Here is a 24,152-nt window from a genome sequence, read left to right as displayed (position 1 = left end):
TGATTTACAGTGTTAATTTCAGATTCATAAACTTTTTCAGAAGTTTTAAAATTTGTTTTGAAATTTTTTAATTAAAAATTTTATTTTTTGATTTTTTTTTTACTACATGGTTTTTTTATTTGTATGAGAAGAGATAAATTGAGATTCAGAAGTTTCATTTTCATTTTTAAATATTATTGTTTATTATTTCATTATGTTGTATTTCCGGAGAAACTGATTAGTCTATTTGTAGGAAGTTTGAAAGAAAATCAGTGTAAGTGGGAAAGACATATCATTAAATGATAAGTCTTTTCATGTTCACTTATTATTCTTACTCATTTGCTTTTTATTATTTGTTGCAAATACTAGTAGAGCAGGTTATTTTCTGTTTTTATTATTTTTTTATGTCAGTGAAAGGAGGCCTTCAATAGCTTCTGAAATCCAAGCATTATTTTAGAGTACCATGGGGTTGAGCAGGTTTTTAAGAGACAGTTTTAAGGTGTGATACTGAGTTCTGTTTCTTTTTCCTTTCTTTCCTTGCTTTTGTTTTTATTCAGAGCCAGCAACTGGTGAAAGAAAAAATGGATCTACTGCTGTTGCTGAGGCTGTTGCCAGGTAACCAGAACTGGTTGCTATTTAGAGGAGTTTAATATACAAAGCCACTGGTAATGAAGGGAAGATAACTTATTAAGAGAGGAAAAAAACTTAAAATGAAACTTCAGCATAAAGGATTTAGCAATGTGTTGAATCAAACCGTAGGCTTTCTTATTAATACTTTAGTAAAACTTTTGCTATACTTAGAACAAAGATATTTAATGGTGTTTCCCTTTCTTCCTTTTCTTCATGTGGGAGTGCCCTTTCTTCTTTTTCTGTGGGTGAGATTGAGATTGTTGTTGCTATTGGAGAGGAAACAGGGTTAACAAGAGATAGCCACAAACCTTTTTCCGTTCTGAGATGCACCCCTCCACCTCAGCCATAGCCTCAGGCCATTTTGTCTTCTGCCTGCCAAATTAGCTACAGTCTTGAAGTGTTATTTTTGCTTTGTCATGAATGCTTTAATGCTTTGAGAATGAGTATAACCCCATCCCAAGGCTCTGGTGGTAAGCTTTGCCATCTGGTGGCTTTGAGAATAGAAATTGTCTCATAGGTTTCTGGCTTGAGTCATCCAGTGAAAACACTAGCAGCAGTTTTTGAAATATAGGTGAGGATTCTTAAATCAGGCTAAACAGGTACTATAAATAAGTAAAGCAGGCTAGGTGCAAGAGCATGAAGTGTTGACGATGATAGCCAACTGAACATGGGTCCCATTTAAAAGAGGGGTAGCCCGTGTTCATTTCCAGCTGATCATTACCATGTAAACTTATTGTTGCCAGATCTTTAAATTTTTAAAGAGAAATTGGGATTTTTAAAAATAAAATTTCCTGCTTAATGGGTCAAATAAAACATATATATGGACTAATTTGATCCTTAGTTGAAAGTTTCTCACGCATCTAAATCCTTTGATTTGTGCCAAGCTGTGTCTAGAGAGATTAGGTGTTTTCTAGGTTTTTGCATGTTTTAATTATGGAAAGATAAGTACCTCTGAATCCTTATTCAGTTGAAGACTCTTTAATGATGTGTTGAAGAAAATGGAGTTTATACTTGATCTCTTTGGTTTTAACAGAATTGTATACCTGACACAACTTGTTATTAGTCTGTACATGTGCTTGTTAAGAGGGAACAGACTATGCTGCTGAAGCTTCCCTTTAGGTAGAAGTAGGGATGCAAAAATAGGGAAAAAACTCGAGGCAGAGGGTTGGATTGGTGGGTCACGGAATGAGATTCATTAGTATTGTCGTGAAACAGATTTTATATATGAGAATGTAGATTTTAAGAATCTTTGACTACTTTTTACCATTGGGTTCACTAAAGAAATCATTTAAGTAAGCTCTGTTAGAATAGTTTAAATGATGATTGCTTCCTCTGCATTTAAGTGAAGCAGTACCACTCTATTTTTAAGTGTTGTCTGTAACTGGGCACTGTTCAGATTACTTGCTGCCATCTTATTTCTTACACATTTCATTATTGAAGGTGTCAAGCGTATACAAAAGTAAAGAGACTAGTATAATGAACTGCCATGTATTCATCACCCAGTGTCAAAAATTACCAACTTGTGGCTTGTCTTGATTCATTTATGAATACTTCCAGCAGTCTCCTCTCCACTGGATTATTTTTAAGCTCATTCTAGCATTATATCATTTATCTGTAAATATTTCAATGCTATCTCTAAAAGATAAGAATTCTTTATTTTGAACTTAACCACAGTACTATTATCATGCTTTTAAAATTGACATTGATTCCTTAATATCATCAAATATTCGGTATTCACATTTTTCACATTCAGAGAAAGGATTTTATTCTCTCTGTGCCTAAAAGGATAATTTCCAGAGGTATTTTTCCTTTCAAAACTAACACAGTGTATTGCCTTAATTTATATCTTAGTCCCCAGAAGACCATGTCTGCATTGAGCTGTGTCTGTGAAGCCCGGCAAGAGGATGAGGCTCAAAGTCAGGATTCGCACTCTGCACCCATCAGGCGAGCATTATTTTCATAGCATCTTTTGGGCTGTATTGAGTCACAGAATGGTTGGTAGCAAAATCTAGAATATACTGCTACTGTCTTGTGGACTGTGGCATATTCTGGGTGGATTTGTAAATGAGATGTCATGAGAAATTTTATTAAATGTTTTACAGATACAGGTTTTTATCTTTATCTGCCAGCTCTATCAATTTAAAATGATTCAGTCTTCATAAACTGATGAAAATATATCATTCTGGACTTCCTAGGTGGCGCAGTAGTAAAGAATCCACCTGCCAATGCAGGGGACACGGGTTTGAGCCCTGCCCTGGGAAGATTCCACATGCCGTGGAGCAACTAAGCCTGTGCGCCACAGCTATTGAGCCTGTGCTCTAGAGCCCGTGAGCCACAACTACTGAGCCCATGTGCTGCAACTGTTGAAGCCCATGTGCCTGGGGCCCGTGCTCCACAACAAGAGAGGCCACTACAATGAGGAGCCTGCGCACCGCAATGAAGAGTAGCCCCCGCTCTCAGCAACTAGAGAAAGCCCGTGTGCAGCAATGAAGACCCAACACAGCCAATAAATAAAATAAAATTAATTAATTAAAAAAGAAAATATATCATTCTGTATTTCTAAGATTATTCCCTTTTACTTAGTTTTTGTTTGTTTTTTAATTAATTAATTAAATTTGTTTATTGGCTGCATTGGGTCTTCATTGCTGCACACAGGATTTCTCTAGTTGTGGTGAGCGGGGGCCTACTCTTCATTGTGATGCATGGGCTCCTCATTGCGGTGGCCTCACTTGTTGCAGAGCATGGGCTCTAGGCGCATGGGCTTCAGTAGTTGCGGCACATGGGCTCAGTAGTCGTGGCTCATGGGCTCTAGAGCACAGGCTCAATAGTTGTGGTGCACCGACTTAGTTGCTCTGAGGCATGTGGGATCTTCCCAGAGCAGGGCTCAAACCCATGTCCCCTGCATTGGCAGGTGGATTCTTAACCATTTCGCAACCTAGGAAGTCCCTTTTACTTAGTTTTGAAAATGTTTACTTTTAACAGACTTTTTATTTCCCTTTAGTTTCCCATATGGCAAAACTGAGTTGTTCAACATTTCAAACTTAAAGTTTGTCAGACTTGAGGGAATTAAAAATTTCCCATTTCTTTACTCCATCATCTCTTAGAACAGCTCTGAAGCAGTAAAAAAAAATTTGAGTTACAAAGTATTTCTTCTCTATTAGAAAAGTATCTTGTTTGGAATATGTGGTTCTTATATTTAGTATAGGGAAATAAGTAATGGCAGTGGAATAAGTTTGTATTTTTGTTATTAAGTGGAATCTTTAACTCTAGAATTCAGTGATTTTATAATTACGGAATATAATAATGTTTTGTCAGCAGGTATATTCCTAATAATGTTATTTGTAACATAATTTCTTTCTTTTGGCTGTACTGCAGCTTGTGGGGTCTTAGTTCCCCAACCAGGGATTGAACCCATGCCCTCAGCAATGAGAGTCCTAACCACTAGACTGCGAGGGAATTCCCTGCAACATAATTTCTGTGTTCCTTATTGATAGAAATGTTCAGGAGAAACATGTCAGTGCTTTTATTGGATATTCTGATGATCTTGTTGGTGTTCTTGGGAATCAGGTAGCCCAGATCATATCCTCTGTTGTTAGGTGAAATGCCACCTTGTTTGATTCCAAAAATGGTGTGGTGTTGACCTGGCAATTAGGAAATTTATTGATCACATCGTATTGTCTTCCTATTTTGTTAGACTGCTTCAAAATAGAGAGACTAGGATGCTGGTGATATTTGTTCAACCTTGGTAGAACAAGGGTCTGAGAACCCAGCCTGTTTTGGTTCCAGTTCCTTCTCAGACAGACCTACACTAAAAACAGAATGGTTAGGAGTTTATTAAATATGGAGGTTTATTCTTCCATGTTTCACTTTGGATTAATTTTACCTAGGCTTTCCCTGCTAAAATTTGCTTTCTTTACATCAGTTTCTAAATCTGACATATAGGGACCAGAGTAAAATTGTATAGCTGGGACTAATGAGGAAAGAGAAGTGTGGTCCTTCTTAAAATTGTTGAATTTTTTTTTTATCTCTTTTCTGGTACTAAAGATTCCTTCTTTATTATTTCTTGGGAGATTAATGTACCACATCTTTTTCTTTTTTTAAATAAATTATTTATTTACATATTTATTGGCTGCATTGGGTCTTCGTTGCTGCGCGCGGGCTTTTCTCTAGTTGCCGCGAGCGGGGGCTACTCTTCGTGGTGGTGCACAGGCTTCTCATTGTGGTGTCTTCTCTTGTTGCAGAGTACAGGCTCTAGGCACGCAGGCTTCAGTAGTTGTGGCACATGGGCTCAATAGTTGTGGCTTGCAGGCTGTAGAGCACAGGCTCAGTAGTTGTGGCGCATGGGCTTAGATACTCTGTGGCATGTGGAATCTTCCCGGACCAGGGATCAAATCTGTGTCCCCTGCATTGGTAGGTGGATTCTCAACCACTGCGCCACCAGGGAAGCCCCTGTACCACATCTTTATGATAGATATTTTTTGGAGGGAAGTGACTGTGATTTGAACATCATTTATTTGATGCTAACATAAGAAAGATAAATACCAAAATTTTGATATTTGATAGGAATCTGCTGAATATTGCTAATGTTGAAGTGAGATACCCTTAGTCTTTAGAGAGATAGGAGTTGTTCTGGTTAACAGTTTGGGGGTAAAAAGCAGTCTAATTTGTCAATTAAGAATTAAAAAGTCAAAAATAAAACTCTGAAGCTTTGTTTTGGAAGTGAAATTCTTTTTGAAAGTTCTACCCTAAATAGCTTCTGAGGTAGAGTCTAGGCTTGTTGGTTTTTTTTTTTTTTTTTTTTTTTTTTTGGCACACGGGCTTAGTTGCTCCGCGGCATGTGGGATCTTCCTGGAGCTGGGATCGAACCCGTGACCTCTGCATTGGCAGGCGGATTCTTAACCACTGCGCCACCTAGGAAGCCCTAGGCTTGTTTAAGAGCGGGGAACGATGGTAATTGAATTCTTGAAATGGTTAATCAAGTCTTGTCCCTTCTAGCTTTTGGCTCACTTTCATTATTGCTCAGTTGTTGATTTGTTAGATGTCTTAAAGATTCAGACATGAGTTTTCAGTTCATACTTTGTCTTATGCAGCTAATATTAATTGTGCATCTGCTGTGTGTCTAGCACTATGCTGAGTGATTTATATGTATGGTCACTTATAAATCAGGTGGGTGTTATTCATCTGTCTTCTGGTGATCTTATTCTCTTCTGTTCTTCACTGGACCATATATCCTCATTCAGTTGAGGTTCCTGACAGATAAGACACGAGCTCTAACCACCAAATGTATACCAGGCTCTCTTTGGCTAGAACTCCCTTCTAAATCCTGCTTTGATCTCCTGTTTTGGTAAGCTGAGCTACACAAGATAGAAACCTCAGAAACTTCTCCTTTTCTCTTTCTTCTCTAAGATCCAGAGCAAAGCAAGCCAGAAAGAGTTCTTCATGCTTCCTTGTTCTGTCTTTCCAGGTCAGTTCAGCTTCTAAGGGTGAGAGCTCCTCCCAAGTTGGAGAGAGCTTTTTCTCTCTAGATGACTAGCTCCATCTTTCTCTGGCCAGACACAGCAGCATGTGACATGGTTTCTAGACTCTGTGTCATCCTGGATGTTATCTTCTGGGTATCTCTCAGTTTATGCCTTGTAAAATATGACAGCCTGAAACATTCCAGACATCTTTCCATGGTCAGTGCAGAATGGATTCTTTTTATGTTTATTCTGGTTATTATATATTTAATGCAACCTAAAAATGCATTAATATGTTGTTTTTTGTAGAACAGTGACGCATTGAATTTATGATTTACTAAAAAGTTAGAAGTTACGGGCATTTTCTTTTTTTCCTTTTTTTTTTTTTTTTAATTTATTTATTTGGCAAGTCTTAGTTGAGGTGTGCGGGCTTCTCTCAAATTGTGACTCATGGGCTCCAGGGCTCATGGACTCTAATTTGCGGCACGTGGGTTTAGTTGCTCTTTGGCACGTGGGATCTTCCTGGACCAGGGATCAAATCCGCATCCCTTGCATTGGAAGGTGGATTCTTTACCACTGGATCCCCAGGGAAGTCCCATGGGCATTTTCTTTGTGAACACAATTATATAATTAGTTTACTTACTCTGAAAGTAGATTTTTGCAGTTAATTGAGAGAACACTCTTTTGTTGAAAGTAAATTTATTAAGTACTTTCTTTATATTAAACCCTGTGTTAATTGTTTTAAGTATAGAGATGAATAAGATGTGAATGTCAAGTTTCTGTGTAACCTGCTCACTTGGAGTTAACCTGGGTCCGTTTATTCAGGTGTATTGTTAAGAACATTTAAGAAAGCTCCTAGGTACCTCGGGGGTTCATGGTATCTGGTTTGTAGGAGACATGCATCAAATGCTTGTGGGATATGTGAATAAATCACTGATAGCCAAATGGGAAGACTAATGAAAAGAAATATCTTGAACTGTGAGGAACCAAGTCATTCTGAAATGGTTAGTTGTAGATAGTGTCAGTATAGCTAGCAGAGCTAGAATCTCACCTACAACTCTTTCCTTTACAGGTTGGGTTTCTTTTTCTAAAAATATTAGTTGAGGCGGGTAATGAACAGTGTCTAGAATGCTAGGAGTCATTTAAGGAATGTTAGAATCATTAATAAAGCCAAATGAGACATCTTGACCTAGTTGATCTGTTTTGAAGTAGATTCCTAAGTTGCCTTCATCGTCCATGACTTCAGTAATGGTTTTACGTCTTTTGTTTACCTTATTTTCCTCTGTCAGTTTTCAAAGTTCATAGCAAATGGAGAGAAGAAGTTTTATGGCTATTTTACCATCATGGTGGAGTAGTCCTGCGTACCAGTATTGTTTCACAGGAGTGAAATTATGATGAGAAATCTTATAAGGTGATAAACTCAGTCACCTCATTTTCACCCTTCCTCATATTTCTCAGAGTGTCAAATTATGGTTCCCCCTTCTCTCTCTCTCTCTCTCTCTCTCTCTCTCTCTCTCTCTCTCTCTCTCTCTCTCTCTCACACACACACACACACACACACACACTTACTTGATGTGGTGTCTTTTTTATTTTTATTTTTTTGACATGATTTTTTTATGTGCTTGCTTTTCAGGGGGAACTTGCTCCATTTTCCAAGTACTCAAGATGAAGAGGGGAAGGGAAAATTAGAAGGTGACCAAAGCACCAGGCAGAGTCAACAGCCTATGATGCTCAGTAGTCTTGTCAAAGATCCTGCTTCTCCTGCCTCCCAGCAGATGGCCACACAGGAGCCATCCAGTTTTCAAGGGGAAGCAATGGACACAGATATTCTAGAAGGCCAGAGAGAAGAACGGAATACCAGTCAGGAAAAACCTAGTAAGGCCTTGATTGAAAGGCCCAGCCAAAACAATGTAGGAATCCAGACCATAGAGCATTCCCTGTGGGTCCCAGAAACTGTTTCCGCAGCAACTCAGACTGTAAAGAATGTGTGTGAACAAGGGACCAGTACAGTGGACCAGAACTCTGGAAAACAAGATGCCACAGTTCAGACTGAGAGGGGGAGTGGTGAGAAACCAGTCAGTGCTCCTGGGGATGATACAGAGTCGCTCCATAGCCAGGTGAGAGAACATATAGGGGACCTCAGGGGCCCTGTTTTCAACTTTCTGGATTCCTTGAGAATTTAAGTTGTGGTAGTTCTGCTTAATGGTAATTCTTAACAGTTTTATACAGACCAGTGGTTAAAAGACAAAAACAATTTATCCAGGATAGGGGTAGGGTAGTGAAAATTATGGGTAGCTATAGCCAATAAGATAGTCTTTCAGGGAAAATGGAATAGTGCTGGAGTTTGTCAAGTACGTCTTTACTGGAAGAGAAAGCCAGGAATATAGTCTGGGTCCTATAGTATTTTTCTACATTCAATCTTTCCTTCTGCCATCATTTCCCATTCTCCTTTATAACCATCAGAGCTAATTGCTTCTCTCCCAAGTCTGTTCCCAGGAACTGAAAGAGTAGAAATAGAAAGTAAAGAGGAAAGAGTAGAAGAAGCATAAAGGATAGTGTATCACAGTATTGCAAATAAAGAACAGTAACAGGGAAAGTCCCCAGGTGACCAGGGACTGCAGAAAGAGGCTAAGAGTAGACATAGTGGAAGAAAAGGATTGGGGCTGATGAACATGAGGCTGAAAGAGGAACAGATTCTTGGGAATAGGGTAGGCTAGTGAAAATTGAGTGGATAAGAAGTAATGTACATGCTAACAAGAAGTAGTTCATAAAGTTTCATTAGTAACCATGGTTAAATTGCCTTTTCAGTTGCTTTAGTAGGTCATCTTCACTTGGGACCTGCCTAGGAAAGCTGCACTAGTGATGTGCCTCTCATTCGAATGGTCCAAGCTGTTTGCTTTATAAAAGTAAAATAATATAGTTCCTATTTATTGAACACCTACAGTATATCAGCATTGTGCTCAAGACAACCCATGAGGTTGGTATTGTTATTCCCATTTCACAGGTAAAGAAACCAAGCTGAAGAGAGGTTAAGTAACTTGCCCAAGATTTTGCCATCAGTAGGTGGCAGAACTGGAATTTGAACTCAGCATATCTGACTTCAGAATCGGTATTCTTTTCATTATGCTATGTTGCTTTTCTATTATTAAATCATAGCTTGTGTAGTCTTGTTCTGTTTATCCATGCTTCTCCAAAAATTCTGTTTATATTAGCCTTTTATAGTAACACAGTCTCTGAGACCTAAGACCTTATCAATTCATACAGATTCAAAATAGCATAGCCTTTTGGATATAGGGGCTGTAGCACATCAGACCCTATTTTGCAGTTGTTTATTTTCACCCTTAAAGTGCTTGCATTCTGTCACATAATAATTCGGTTTCTCTGCCTTTATAAAAAGAGTTAAACTTTTTAAAGGTAACAATCGTTTGAGTGCCACTAGATCGTATTTTCCTTTACTTCCTCATATTCTCCCCTCTGTCAAATAGGGAAATAATTCCTGCCCCTGTCTCATCGAGATGATAGGAGCCAGTGAGCCAGAGTTGTTAAGGCTCAGACTTTGGAGTCAGACATCATTTGGATGTTGTGAAAGTTAAATGAGATAAAGCTTGCAAAGGCCTTAGTACAGGGTCTGACACATAGTAAATGCTCAGTATATGTTGGCTGCTGCTACAACCTATTGATTATTATTGTTTTAAATACTATTACTGCAGCTATTACCAGCACAAGCACTACTTATGCTGTACCACTACTACATCATACAGAGTGAAATAACACATTTAAGAGTTAGTTGCTCCTGCTAAGGAAAGAAAAGTGCTAGAAAAATATAGATGCTGAATGGGTACAGAGTTTCAGTTGAGAAAGATAAAAAAGTTCTGGAGGTGGATATGGTGATGTTTGTGTAACAGTGTGAATGTCCATAATGCTACAAACTGTATACTTAAAAATGGTTAAAATGGTAAATTTTATGTTAAGTATACTTTACCACAATAAGAAAAAAATACAAATGGTGGGTACAGTAACAGAAATTGGGATTGGTTGGAAGAATGGTTGGAATTGCCATCTTTTGAAGAATGGTTGGAAAATGAGGAAGGCTGTATGGAGGTTTTCCAAGTGTTAGTGCATTTTTACCCCTGCAGTCTGGGAAGGACTCAGGTCAGTGCTCAGAGAAAAGCATAGGCAGCCTACCTTTGACATTTCCTTAAATTTCCATTTATGTGTCAAGTGGACCTGGAGCCAGGTTTCTATGAAGTGAAAGTGTGGTTTTCTTTTCATTTTATCTTCCCTTAATTATAACAAGATCCTCAAGTTATTTATCTTTACAGAAACCTCTTTTCCGAAGACTATTTGCAGAGAGTAAGCATAACTTTCTCTTTATTTGCCCTCTTTCCCTTCTCTCTTTTCTTGTTCTGTCAGACATGTTTATTTAGGTATCTCTCTTGAAGGGATCATTTATCTGGCTATTGTAATGGAAAAATACAGGGAGGCTTTTTGGCCACATTTCAGGGATAAATAAAGCACAGTGAAATCTTTTAGACACCCCAGTGATTTAGGGCCCAGTTCACTCTGTGTGTGCAGGCAGGAGGTCCAGGCTGCCATGGTTCTGATGCATCCTGATGACTGGCATGTGACAGACCAATGCCCTGACCATTCATTAACCAGAGTTGTATATATAGAAGTATTTTAAGGAATTGGTTGAAAAAGTTTCCGTGCATTTTATTTATATTTATTCATATAATTTTAGTAGATATTTCACCCCTAACATAAAGTTGGAGTGGGAATTATTCAGATAAATTACTTCAGGTTAATTACTGCCACACTGTCAGGAAAAAACCAGATTCATCATTATTGTAATGGTAAATATAACTCTTTTGAAAGACTTAGATACCTTGACACTGACTGCAGAAAGTAAAGTCAGTCTACTATAGGGGAAATAAGGTGGGAGAAAAAAGCGTGCATTTCCTCTCACATTTACAGAGCCATGGGGTAGAAGGGGGGGTGGGGTGTGCATGTGGATAAATGTGACATAGGTGTTATGAGAAAACATGTATGTAACAGTTGTTACAGAAATGTAGGGTTTTATTTAAACTATATATAACTGATTATTTTTTATGGTACAACTCGGTATGAAATCTTAATTTGCTAATGTTCTCTGTTTCTGGACACTAGCTCAACTCTTTAGTTAGGATCTATTATTTGGAATAGATTAAATATTTCATATTTAATTCTAGGAGAAATCAGTGTGTCTTGTTCGAGGTATAAATATACCATAGTTTTCACAAATTAATGCAGGAAAAACAGATTGCACTGAGATTAACAGATGTCATTGTTTTATATAAAGTTCTAAAGAATGCCTTCCTTTTATCTAAAGAGCTGTTGCAAAGTGTACACTTGCCTGCTGATTGACAAGTCAGCAACAAAATCAGAAGGATTACAATCTCAAAATAATGTACTTTTAGGGGGTCAAAGTTTCACTTAAATATCCTAGATATAAGTGCTAGATGTTATGCTTTTGATTTAGACAGAAATAGGTTGTTTTAGGTGAAACTGGTACTTTTCCTAGCCTCTAGCTAGACAGCTGGTCCATCCCTAGTATTACCTATAGGTGAACAGAAAGAAAGCAGCTGGAAAATTCCCTCACACTAGATTCATGGAACCTCTGAGCAGTGCTCATCATGAAGCAGCTGATTTGTGATTCTGCCAGCTTGCAATGAGACGCTCCATTTTCTATCACAGGGAGAGGAAGAGTTTGATGTGCCTCAGCCCCCACATGGCCATGTCTTGCATCGCCACATGAGAACCATTCGTGAGGTTCGCACACTTGTCACTCGTGTCATCACAGATGTGTATTATGTGGACGGAACGGAAGTAGAAAGAAAAGTAACTGAGGTAATACATACTTTGGGTCTATGTGGCAAACTTTTCAGTGGAGAAATTACCCTGGCTGCGTGCCTCCACCCCTCTTCCCTAGACAGCTAGCTACTAACACTTTGTTTTCCTTTATCCTCTTGTGAGAAAGACATAAGAACTGGGTTAGAGTTCTGAGTTCTGTTTTTCCCAGCTATGGGTTTGCTGCTTGACCTTTGGTCACGTATTTAACCAGACCCATCATGCATCACGTATCTATAAAGAATAGATTGATGAATCTCTCTTGTGTAAAGATTTTGTGTGTTTTTTTAAAATTTTTTTCATTGAAGTATGGTTGATTTACAATGTTGTGCCAATCTCTGCTGTATAGCAAAGTGACTCAGTTATACACATATATGCATTCTTTTTTTATATTCTTTTCCATTATGGTTTATCACAGAATATTGCATATTGTTCCCTGTTACGTGTTATTTTTATTTTATTATTATTTTTTATAAATTAATTTATTCATTTCTTTATTGGCTGCATTGGGTCTTCGTTGCTGCACGCAAGCTTTTCTCTAGTTGTGGCGAGCGGGGGCTACTCTTCCTTGCAGTGCGTGGGCTTCTCATTGTGGTGGCTTCTCTTGTTGCAGAGCACAGGCTTAAGGTGCATGGGCTCAGCAGTTGTGGCACTCGGCTCAGTAGTTGTGGCTTGCGGGCTGTAGAGTGCAGGCTCAGTAGTTGTGGTGCACAGGTTTAGTTGCTCTGTGGCATGTGGGATCTTTCCCAACCAGGGATCAAACCCCTGTCTCCTGCATTGACAGGCAGATTCTTAACCCCTGCACCACCAGGGAAGTTCCTATGTGTTATTTTTAATCTGTGGAAACTAAGGAAGTTTAGAACTCTCTGCTTAGCTGCATGCATTTTCTTATTGTTTCTCACTGTTTTCTCATGTTATCATTTTTTACTTGTTGATCTTGGTCTCCATTCACGTGTGCTTATGAAGATATATACCTTTATTTCTTAGTAGAGTTCATTACGGACTCATTCCCCGTGTCAGCATTATATTGGTGTTTATTGACTGTTATAGTGGACAACGTTATATGCTGACTTTGTTTAGATCTAATACTTGATGAGGTTAGAGAGATTTTCTAGAATTAAAAACCTGGTATACTACCAACTGTAAAATAGATAGCCAGTGGGAAGTTGTTGTATAACAAAGGGAGTTCAACTCGAAGACGGAAGATGCCTTAGAGGACTGGGATAGGGAGGATGGGGGGGACTCGAGGAAGGGTGGAGGAGGAGTCGAGGGAGGGAGGGAATACGGGGATATGTGTATAAAAACAGATGATTGAACTTGGTGTACCCCCAAAAAAATAATAAATAAATTAAAACCTGGCACTTTTTTCTTGGTATATATGTTAATATCCGGGAACCATTTTAGTAATTGATAAGAAGCATAGCTATTTTTTTCCTTAGACAAGCACTTTTCTTTAATTCTGCCAGCTGACCATATCAGAGGTTGTGCTCAGGGAGAAGTAAACCGGTGGATAGTTTTAAATGGAACATATTATTGCTATTGTTCATTAATGGGTCATTGTGGCCCTCATGTCAGAAAAGCTTTTATATTAGTTTGAGAAATTGTCTTGTATTCTTCTCCCCCACCCCCTCCTCCCCCTCTTCCCCCTCCTCCTCCCTCTCTTCCTTCTTTTTTTTTTTTTTTTACTGCGCTTTGCAGCTTGCAGGATTTTAGTTCCCTGACCGTGGATTGAACTTGGGCCCTCTGCAGTGAAAGCAGAGTCCTAACCACTGGACAGCCAGGGAATTCCCAATTCTTTATTTACTATACACTAAATTCCAGAAATGTTTCTTTTAAAATATTGATTTACCTTCAATTTTATGTTTATGAGATTTTTTTCAGTGTTATTACTATTTTGGAAAAATTATGAACTTTGCAGCTTTATAGAAAAATAATTTGCTTTCATGAAAAGATTTTGTAACTGTTGTAGTCTATGCTGAACTCTGTGCCAGGTATTATTTTTAAGTGTTATACTTATTACTTCATTTAATATTTTTTATGGTGCTTTCTAAAGTATATTTTTAGAAACTGCAGGCCTGCTAGATACCCTGAGAGGGGAAAAAAGTTCCATGGTCATAAATATTAAGTTTGAGAAAACACCAAGTGCTCTGCCTCCTCCCCAAACATGAAAATTCACAGTGCATATTACATTAAAGGCCCTAAGATGTTTATAGTAAAGATATCTATTTTGGAACTTCCCTGGTGGTCCAGTGGGTAAGACCCCATACTCCCAATGTGAGGGGCTCAGGTTCGATCCCTGGTCAGGGAACTAGATCCCACATGCATGCCACAACTAAGAGTCTGCATGCTGCAACTAAAAGATCCCACAACTAAGACCTGGAGCAGGCTAAATAAATAAATAATATATTTTTAAAAAGGTATCTATTTTATTGTGTAACACAGTATTTCCCAAATTTATATGACCATTGAACATTGTTTTTTAAAGACACATTTCTCATCTTTTTTGAAATTTTACTTATTTATTTATTTAGTTGTGACTCGCCTGCTCCTTAGTTGTGGCACATGTACTCCTTAGTTGCTGCTGGTGGGCTCCTTAGTTGTGGGCTGTGAAACTCTTAGTTACTGCCTGCATGTGGGATCTAGTTCCCCAACCAGGGATTGAACCTGGACCCCCTGTGTTGGGAGCTTGGAGTGTTAACCGCTGTGCCACCAGGGAAGTCCCTGTCCATTGAACATTTTTTAAAGTAATATGTATTATACCCCCGTGTTACATAGTTTGGGGAACACTTGCCATAATTAAATAAAATAGTAATAACAGCTAACATTTATTGAGTACTAGCTATATACCAGGCACTATTCTAAGGACTTTTAAGTAATTTAACTTATTTAATTCTCACAACTAAGCTCTGAGGTAGATATTGTTATTCCCATTTTGCACTCAAGAAACTGAGACATAGCAAGTTAAAATCACTTGCTTGATGCTACATAGCTAATAAACAGAGGAACTAGAATTCATCTCGGGCAGTCTAATTCTAGAGCCTGCATTCTTAATTACTACATTGTGCTGTTTCTTTCTTTTTTTTTTTTAATTAATTAATTAATTAATTTATTTATTTTTATTTATTGGCTGCGTTGGGTCTTCGTTGCTGCACACGGGCTTTCTCTAGTTGCTGAGTGCAGGGGCTACTCTTCATTGTGGTGCTCAGACTCCTCCTTGTAGTGGCTTCTCTTGTTGTGGAGCACAGGCCCTAGGCGCATGGGCTTCAATAGTTGCGGCACATGGGCTCAGTAGTTGTGGCTCACAGGCTCTAGAGCACAGGCTCAATAATTGTGGTGCATGGGCTTAGTTGCTCCATGGCATGTGGAATCTTCCCAGGGCAGGGCTCGAACCCATATCCCCTGCATTGGCAGGTGGATTCTTTACCACTGCGCCACCTAGGAAGTCCTACATTGTGCTGTTTCTTAAGAGTGAAAGGAATGTGTGTCGAAAGGAAGCTCTGTGTAGTAGTTCAGAAGAGGAGGAAACTTGTGTGAAGAGAAATTTGATAAAGCCTTTCTGGGTGAGGGCCAGAAAGTACTTGAGTTGGACACTGAAGGTTTTAGATATTGGGAGATACAGGATAGGGCATTGCATACAGAAAGAAGGCTTAGTGAGCAAAGGCACAGAGGGAGGAAGTAAAAAGAGCACAGAGGTGGGAGCAGTCCAGTTGGTGGGCAGCCCAAAGATGTGTAGGGGTGTGAAGGTGGACCGGTTGAGGTCAGAGTACTCTGAGAACTTTCCTTCCCTTCTTTCTTGTACCCTTTGCTTATTGTATTTTAAAGATTTTATTCATTTATTTACCAGCAGCTTCTCTTTTGCTGTGTTCCTAGCACTATGGCAGGCACTGAGACTAAGAAGATAAAAAGATAGGGTCCCTATTCTCTTAGAAGCTTACACTTGACATGCAACAAATCCAGAACTTGTGGTTGTTGTAGTAGAGGTATGGAAAGAGGGACCAGAGCCTTCCAGCTTACCTGAAGATGGCTAAAAGGCCTCACAGAAGATGTAGTGCTCAAAGTGTGGCAGACAACATTGAGGGGCAGAGGAGATGGACATTGCAGGCAGAATGAAAAGGTTTGTGAATATGTAGACAACATGGTATGCTTAATGAATATTTAGAATGTGACAGGAATGGTAGGGTAGGGAATGGTGAGAGAGGATGCTCTTGAGGTTGGTAAGGGCCCAGAGCATAAGGCTTTGTATATCATAGAAGAGAGTTTAGATTTTTATCTTTTGTGTAATGGAGAACCTTTAAAGAATTTTGGGGAAAGGGATGACATGCTCAGATTTGCATGTCGGAAAGGTCCAGTTGGCAGCAGTGTAACAATTGATTGGAATGGGAGAAGTTAGAGGCATAGTTCAGACAAGAGGCAATGAGTGTCAAATTAGGACAGTGGCAATAGAGATTGAGAGGAGGGAAATAGATGTAAAGTATATATATAGAGAGAAGATGAAATGGATAGACTCTGGTGAATTCCTGAAAGTGGGGATTGTGGGAGAGGAAGGAATCATATACGATGCCTGGGCTTTTTTGCCTGATAGATCGTGGTACCATTTACTGAGAGAATATAAATAAGACACTGGTTTGAGAGAGCAGATCATTCAGTAAATATTTACTGAGGGCCTCTTTTGTGGCAGGCACTGTGCTATTTTGAGGATAAATCCAGGAAAGAAGATGGTTACTGCTCTGTCTTAATGTGGCCTCTGTAGTCTAGTAGGAGGGACACACAGGAAAAAAATAAGCAAATAAATTAAAAAAGATCATAAGAAGTCAACGTGGACTCAAGTCATTATGAGAGCTCAACTTTTGAACAGTTGCAAGGGCAGGTAGAGTTAGCTACTGCTCTTTGGGCTTACTCTCCAGCTCAGACACAGCCTGGAGTCCCAGCCCTCTCGGCTGGTCTTGCCGCTGCTCATTTGCCATGTCCAAGAGGAGCTGACCCAAGCTCGGGGCTCACAGTACCTGCCTTAGTCAAGTGACTTTGGCAGATGTTGCTGACTGAGATCGAGCTAGAAAAGGCAAGTTGGATGATAGGCGATGGTGACTGGAGAATGGTGAAGTTTCTGGAGGTGGTGCAGTTTCTGCTAATGACCCTAGTAGTAGCAGATGGTTGAGGTCGAGTAGAGGAAAAAATGATGGTAATTAGATCAGGAAAGATTGTTGCTGGGTGGGTCATCTGATGGATGTTAGCCTCAGAAAATGATGATGGAAGTAGGGAGAGAGGGAGCCTGTGAACCAGGAGTATAACGTGTTCATGCATGAGCGTGATTGGGAGAATGTTGGTGAGTCACAGTGAGGGAAGGAGAGAGTTTAACAGAATGGCAAAAAATGATTTGGTAGGAGCAAGAGGTGGGGAGATAGAAATGATCTGTTAGTGGCAGTGGGGAGTAAGGAGGCCTCTCACCTTCAAACTCTTGAATTGAGGTTTGGTTGAGAAAAACCAGCCCCTGCTACAGAGAGCTGCAGGGAACGTGAGATGCCGGCGATGTCCAAGATTCACTCAGTGAAGGCAAGGAAATGAAGAGAAGGTGACCGACTGAGTTTTGGATGGGTTAAATTGAGGTGCCCCTGGTGCATCCAAGGGGAAGAGTTTAGCAGGCATTTGTATCCGTGAGTTTTGAGCTGAGTCATCATTGTATTGTTGATAGGCCAGGATAAGTCAGGTAAGGCTGGCCAGGGAAAGCATGGAAGAGTGAGGAAAGGAGTGAGAACAGAGTCCTGGGAAATATTAATTTAAAAGGAATAGGCAGAGAAAGAGGAACCAAAGGGGAAAAAAAACACAGTACAAATAGAAGTGGCTCAAGAGGTAGAATGAAAGGAAGAAAAAGTGACATTATAGATTTTAGAGGAGGAGAGATTTTTAAGACGGGATTGGTCAAAAATAATCACTTAATCATCTTATTATTTAGATGTGTGTGCATATATGTGTGCATTGTATACTGTCTCCCAGAGAGGTTGTGGACTCTGAGGGAAGAGTCTTAAACTTCTCCGTGTTTTCTCTGACAGCACGATAACACACAAAAAGTCTAGCGTAGGAAGGCAGATACACAGCACCTGTGCTGTAACTTCTCAATCCTGTGCCAGTAGAGGACATTGCTGATTAGTCCCAGAACCCTTCCTCACTAACCCTGGGAATTCGCCTCAGAGGCTGCTTAGGCTCTAGACAGCCACTACCGCTCCATCGAATTAGGCTTATGAGTGAGATAGAGTCCCTTTGATACTCCTGTTCTCTATAGATACTGGAAACTCATATATTTTGAATATTACCTTTTCGGTCTTCATTTTTGTAAACAGTAATACCATTATATGGCTATTTTTGCCTATAATTTTTTTTTTTTTAGGGTTTGTTTTATTTGTTTATTTTCGGCTGCATTGGATCTTCGTTACTGCAGACAGGCTTTCTCTAGTTGCGGCGAGCAGGGGCTACACTTTGTTGTGGTGCACGTGCTTTTCATTGTGGTGGCTTCTCCCATTGTGAAGCACGGGCTCTAGGCACACAAACTTCTGGCACATGGGCTCAGTAGCTGTGGCTCACAGGCTCTAGAGTGCAGGCTCAATAGTTTTGGCACACGGACTTAGTTACTCCATGGCATGTGGGCTCTTCCTGGTCCAGCGCTCAAACCTGTGCCCCCTGTATTCTCAACCACTGTGCCACTAGGGAAGCCCTGCCTACAATTTTTAATTTTCTTAATCACATATCGAAAGGTAATATAAAATAGCTAATTTCAAAAAACATGTACGTCTACCCACTGCTATAATCGTGTACCCAGAAGGGCTCCTAACCACTTGTTTTCTTCCTCTAACCTACCCATTTCCTTATCTTTCTTCTCTTAGACAGGGAATTACCTCTGTCCTCTGGGTTGTAATCCTTGCTGGGTTCTCAGCAGCCAAAGGTTGTGAACTTGTCCAGTAAAAAAGATAATTTAACTTAACTCAGGCGAGGGGTCTCTTTCTTCTGATCTAGTACCACCTTTATTTTTTATTGAGATATGTATTCCCTCCCTGTAGAATGCACAGGTCTTAAATGTTCGGTTCAGTGGCTTTGACAATTATATGCAGTCACTGTTCAAAGCAAGACGTAGCACATTTCCATTATTCCAGAAAGTTCCCTCCTAATTCCCACCTTTCTGAATTGAAATTTCTTGCCATCTAGGATTTTCCAGCCATCACATGAGCATTAATGTTATCGTGGCTTTTTTAAGCTCTTGTATCCGTTTCTTCCTTGCAGGAAACTGAAGAGCCAGTTGTAGAGTGTCAGGAGTGTGAAACTGAAGTTTCCCCTTCACAGACTGGGGGCTCTTCAGGTGACCTGGGAGATATCAGCTCCTTCTCCTCCAAGGCATCCAGCTTACACCGCACGTCGAGTGGGACGAGTCTGTCGGCCATGCACAGCAGTGGCAGCTCAGGGAGAGGAGCCGGACCGCTCAAAGGGAAAACCAGTGGGACAGAACCCGCAGATTTTGCCTTGCCCAGCTCCCGAGGAGGCCCAGGAAAACTGAGGTGCAGACAGGGTCTCCAGAGAGAGAGCCACAGCAGGGGCAGGGTTGTGGACATTTTAATATCACGGGAAAAGGGGAGTAATGGGAAGTCCCCCCATCCTCCTTCTAGGATAAATCAACTCCTCTTCTTCCCCTTTTGTTCCTCTCCTATTTTGAGTTTGCATGGGAGGTAGGGTGGAGCCCGGTGGGAGGCAGACTTCCTGAGAAACTGTAGAAAATAGGTGAGGGGACTCTGGGAAGGCTGGCACGTGCACCTGCCCCCCACCCCGCAGCCTATGAGTGTTTTGGTTGGGAGTACAGAAAGTTTGGGGTAGAGGCCCCAACTTGACACATTCCCTAGCTTTTTGTTTTCCTCTACAGGTATCCAGAGCCTGAAGTACAAGAGAAGGCAGGGCAGAAATGGATGTGCTGTTTTTGAGGGCAGCAGTAGGAAGCTTTGTCAGGAGGGAATAGACTTGCATATAGAAGGATGTCCTTTACTTATTATCCTACACTCCTGCTCCCAGCTAATTTGGCGGTGGGTGTGTGGACCAGCTTCCTGCCGCCCTGGAGGCTCAGCACATGTTGGCCTGGCATGTAGTCTGAGGACCAAGGGGAGACTGTGAAGAAAGGATCCAGTAGCAGGTGCTATCAGACTAACCTGTCTTCATTCTCTAGTCCTAGAAAAGGGGTCAGTCAGACAGGGACGCCAGTGTGTGAGGAGGATGGTGATGCAGGCCTTGGCATCAGACAGGGAGGGAAGGCTCCAGTCACGCCTCGTGGGCGCGGGCGAAGGGGCCGCCCGCCTTCTCGGACCACTGGAACCAGGTACCCGGGTAGTGTGAGATACACTTAGTTTATGACTTGTTCAGAAAAAAAGGGAGTAGAGAGAAGAGAGGGGAGTAGAGAGTATGCGGGGTGTCAGGAGGGAGAAGAGGGGCCCACACTGACTGGGGAGTGGGCAGGGATCAGAGAGAGGCCGCTGAGACACCAGGCTTCTGCCTGTGATGGGTTAGCAAAGAATGGGCTGGAGACCTGTGGACAGAGGAGTGGGGAAATTGGTAGATAGGCCTGCTCTCTGCTTATGCTCATTGCCTTCTCCTGTCTCTTGTCTCTCTTTAGGGAAACAGCTGTGCCTGGCCCCTTGGGCATAGAGGACATTTCACCCAGCATGTCGCCAGATGATAAATCCTTCACCCGTATCGTGCCCCGCGTGCCAGACTCCACCAGACGAGCAGACATGGGTGCTGGTGCTTTGCGTCGAAGCGACTCTCCAGAGATTCCTTTCCAGACTGCTGCTGGCCCTTCTGATGGCTTAGATGCCTCCTCTCCTGGGAACAGCTTTGTAGGGCTCCGTGTTGTAGCCAAGTGGTCATCCAATGGCTATTTTTACTCTGGAAAAATCACACGCGATGTCGGAGCTGGGAAGTACAAATTGCTCTTTGATGATGGGTATGAGTGTGATGTGTTGGGCAAAGACATTCTGCTGTGTGACCCCATCCCGCTGGATACAGAAGTAACAGCCCTCTCGGAGGATGAGTATTTCAGTGCAGGTAATAAAAGAAGCGAGACCTCTCTGAACACCTCACAGTCCTCCAATACTAACAGCATTCACTCCAGCCTGAGTACTTTTCTGTGTTCTCTGAAGTCAGATTTCATTCCTAACACTGGTTACTCTCACCCCTGGCTTTTTTGTTGTTCTTTGTTGCTTGTTTATTTTTGAATAAACTTCTTATTTTGGAAAAATTTTATATATACAGAAAATTTGCATAGTACAGAGTAGTGATAGTATAGAGAGTTCCCATGTACCCCTCACCCAACCTTCCCCTTTCCCTGTTGTTTAGCGTGGTATGTTTGTCAAAACTAAGAAAACTACCTTGGCTCATAACTGTTAACTAAATTTCTGACTTTTTTGGTTTTCACCAGCTTTTCCATGTCCTTTTTCTGTCCCAGGATCCAATCCAGGATTACTGTATTGTATTTAGTCCTCGTGTATCTTTTGTGCTCTGATCTGTAACAGTTTCTGAATCTTTTCTTGTTTTTCATGACCTTGACAGTTTTGAGAAGTACTGGTCAGGTATTTTTTGAATGTCCTTCAGTTTGGGTTTGTCTCATGTTTTCCCTTGATTAGATTGGTGTGACGGGTTTTTGAAAAGAATGCTACAGAAGTGAAGTTCCCTTCTCATCACATTGTGTGTGGGAGGGGAGTACATGACATCCAGAGGGCATCTCTGGTGATGTTAAGCTTCATCATTGGTGAAGGTGATGTTTGCCAAGTTTCTCCATTGTAAAGCTAGTGTTTTCCCTTTCCATTTTCTATTCTTTCGCCACTGGCTTGTAAACTTACTACCTTTCTTGATGGGAACCTTAAGTAGGTGAGTGTGGCAGATATATTGAGATATTTTTGCTTGGGAAGAGGTTGTTAGTGCTGTTTGTATATCTGCACACCTACCACTGACTCTCTGATTTGGAAAAATGGTGCCCCCCCCCCCCCTTTTTTTTTTTTAAACTTAAGTAGCCAGTTCCCTGTACTGGTGATGGTGAGGGATTTCTGTCTGTTATGACTGTTTCATGTGCCCTTTCTTTGAATATATTGCCTCTTTTCTGTGAAGTAATTTGGAGATATGTGTTTGCACTGAGTTTGTCATTTAGAAACATCCTTTTTCTGGGGGATTTTTTGAAAGGATTGGGATATAATGGGCAAAAATGCCTCTATTGAAGTCTTTCCAGACTTTCTTGTGATTTGGGCTCCTGAGCAGTTGCCGTTTTCCCCTTTATTTCATTGTCAAATGGGCCACTTCACCTTCTAGTTCTGGGTAACACTTAGCTCTGTGCAGCATCAGTTAGCAGCACATGGATTGAGGTCTTTTATGACCTGTGACTTAATGTAGTTTGCATCAAATGCACTCATTCCTCTTTCCAGTGTGAAGCCTCTCTTGGAGGTCCACATTAGGCCCTCTTAAGACAAAGGCCATCTTGCCCAGGTCTTATCTTTATGTTCTGAATCAGAACAAACAAGAACAGTTCTCTATCCTGAGTGAATTATGGCATACAGGGGAGGGGATTCTGTGTCCCATTTATTGAGGCTGCCTACTAATGTCAGCACTGGACTGCTTCTAGTTCTAGTAGCTCTTCATTAATGTGAAGTGTATTGTTGGTCTTGGGCCTCTTTGTGCTCTTGAGGGGGTCTTTTTGATTTAGTGTGTGAGAGATTTAAGCCAGGAGATGAACAGGCAAGGGGAAAGAGACGGATTCTGTGGCATAGTTAAGGAGAGAACCGAGGCCTGCTTTCTCCTCTTTTTTTTATTATTATTATTATTTTTCTTGATACATGCTCTGGGTTTCTTTTAGCCCTTCATTCAAGCACTGGCTAATGGGAGAGAACAAGTGGGCCCTTCTGTTCATAGGAATGAGAAAGTATTCACATGAGTGCCCTGTTTTTATATTATGTGTGTTGCATTTATGTTTATATATGTATCTTTTTTATAGGATTGGAGACCCAGCTTGCCCAGGATCACACAGCTTGGTGTAGCAGAATTAGGCCTAGCCTCAGGTCTCCTAAATTCTAGCCCAGTTTCCTTTTATACCGCACATTGTATTCCTTCTAATCTAGAGGCCTTATCTTTATGTTCTGAACCAGAACAAGCACAGAAAAGTAGATAAAAAGGAGGGAAGATTAGGGAGGAGAGGCAAGATTTATTTTTTTCCTTTCTCTGCTCTATATCTATTTTGATTTTGCTACACAGACACATGCTCTCTCTCTTTGAATGATGTCATCTTTCAGCTACAACTTAACTCAAGAATTATCACCTAGCCTCCAAAGAAACCAAGAAGGAAAGGTTTAGTAAGTTATAATGGGACTGTTAAGAAACCACATGTGTTTCACTTCAAGGACCATTTGAACCGCTAACAACCCATAAAGGCTGGCTCCAGGGAGCTTTATTTTATAACTGAAGGGTTCCTTCTGCTGAGAAACTTCACATTCCAATCCCTGGGTAGTATCTACATGTATCCTGAGTGGTGGTGTCTGGGATTGAGGGCCAGGATTTTGTTCAGTCCTAACTTCAGTCCTCCCTCTGATTCCCTGACTCGGGCCTGCTCTGAGTGGGTGCCGAGCACCCTAAACAACAAGCTACTTATATGCTTTTCTCCACCCAGGAGTGGTGAAAGGGCATAGGAAGGAGTCTGGAGAGCTGTACTACAGCATTGAAAAGGAAGGCCAGAGGAAGTGGTATAAGCGAATGGCTGTCATCTTGTCCTTGGAGCAAGGAAACAGACTGAGAGAGCAGTATGGCCTAGGCCCATATGAGGCAGTGACACCTCTCACCAAGGCAGCAGATATCAGCTTGGGTAAGACTTTCGCTTCACGAGCAGCTGCCTCTGGACCCCTGGCCTGCTTGTGGTGGAGGAGTGGTTTTTAGAGTGATTAGTAATGCTTCCCTAAATGTTATCATTCCTTTGTGGTTATGAGATGGTAATGAGCTGTTGTTTTTTTTGGAGCCACTGCGTATCTCTGTTTTCTTGCCAGGACTGAAAAGTAAGTCCTCAGATTTTTCTGGCCCCCTCAGTTCTATAAGGGACCAAACACATTTTAGTCGTGGTAGAGACTGAAACAGAAAATATGGTGGCCTTAGAAGAGGCTCCTTTCCCCCATGGGAGGTGGAGGAAAGGGTGTGGTGGTT

The 24,152-nt window shown here is 40.9% G+C and overlaps 1 protein-coding gene across 8 annotated transcripts in view; it reads left to right on the top strand.

Moving 5' to 3' along the window:
• Positions 1-24,152, top strand: part of TP53BP1 (tumor protein p53 binding protein 1) — an 83,535-nt gene that overhangs the window by 51,588 nt on the left and 7,795 nt on the right. For 5 of the 8 annotated variants that reach the window (XM_057721900.1, XM_057721905.1, XM_057721901.1 and 2 more), the window contains 8 exons: positions 537-594; positions 2,461-2,553; positions 7,699-8,182; positions 11,799-11,951; positions 19,221-19,492; positions 20,149-20,298; positions 20,593-21,023; positions 23,629-23,820. In XM_057721900.1, coding sequence (XP_057577883.1) covers positions 537-594; positions 2,461-2,553; positions 7,699-8,182; positions 11,799-11,951; positions 19,221-19,492; positions 20,149-20,298; positions 20,593-21,023; positions 23,629-23,820 — 1,833 coding nt within the window. The remainder of the gene's footprint in view (positions 1-536; positions 595-2,460; positions 2,554-7,698; positions 8,183-11,798; positions 11,952-19,220; positions 19,493-20,148; positions 20,299-20,592; positions 21,024-23,628; positions 23,821-24,152) is intronic. The other 3 variants (XM_057721903.1, XM_057721902.1, XM_057721904.1) reach the window with 3 other exon arrangements.

Source organism: Hippopotamus amphibius, chromosome 2 (assembly GCF_030028045.1).
Source record: "Hippopotamus amphibius kiboko isolate mHipAmp2 chromosome 2, mHipAmp2.hap2, whole genome shotgun sequence".
NCBI classification, from domain to species: Eukaryota; Metazoa; Chordata; class Mammalia; order Artiodactyla; family Hippopotamidae; genus Hippopotamus; species Hippopotamus amphibius.
This window is presented reverse-complemented; position numbering and strand designations above follow the sequence as displayed.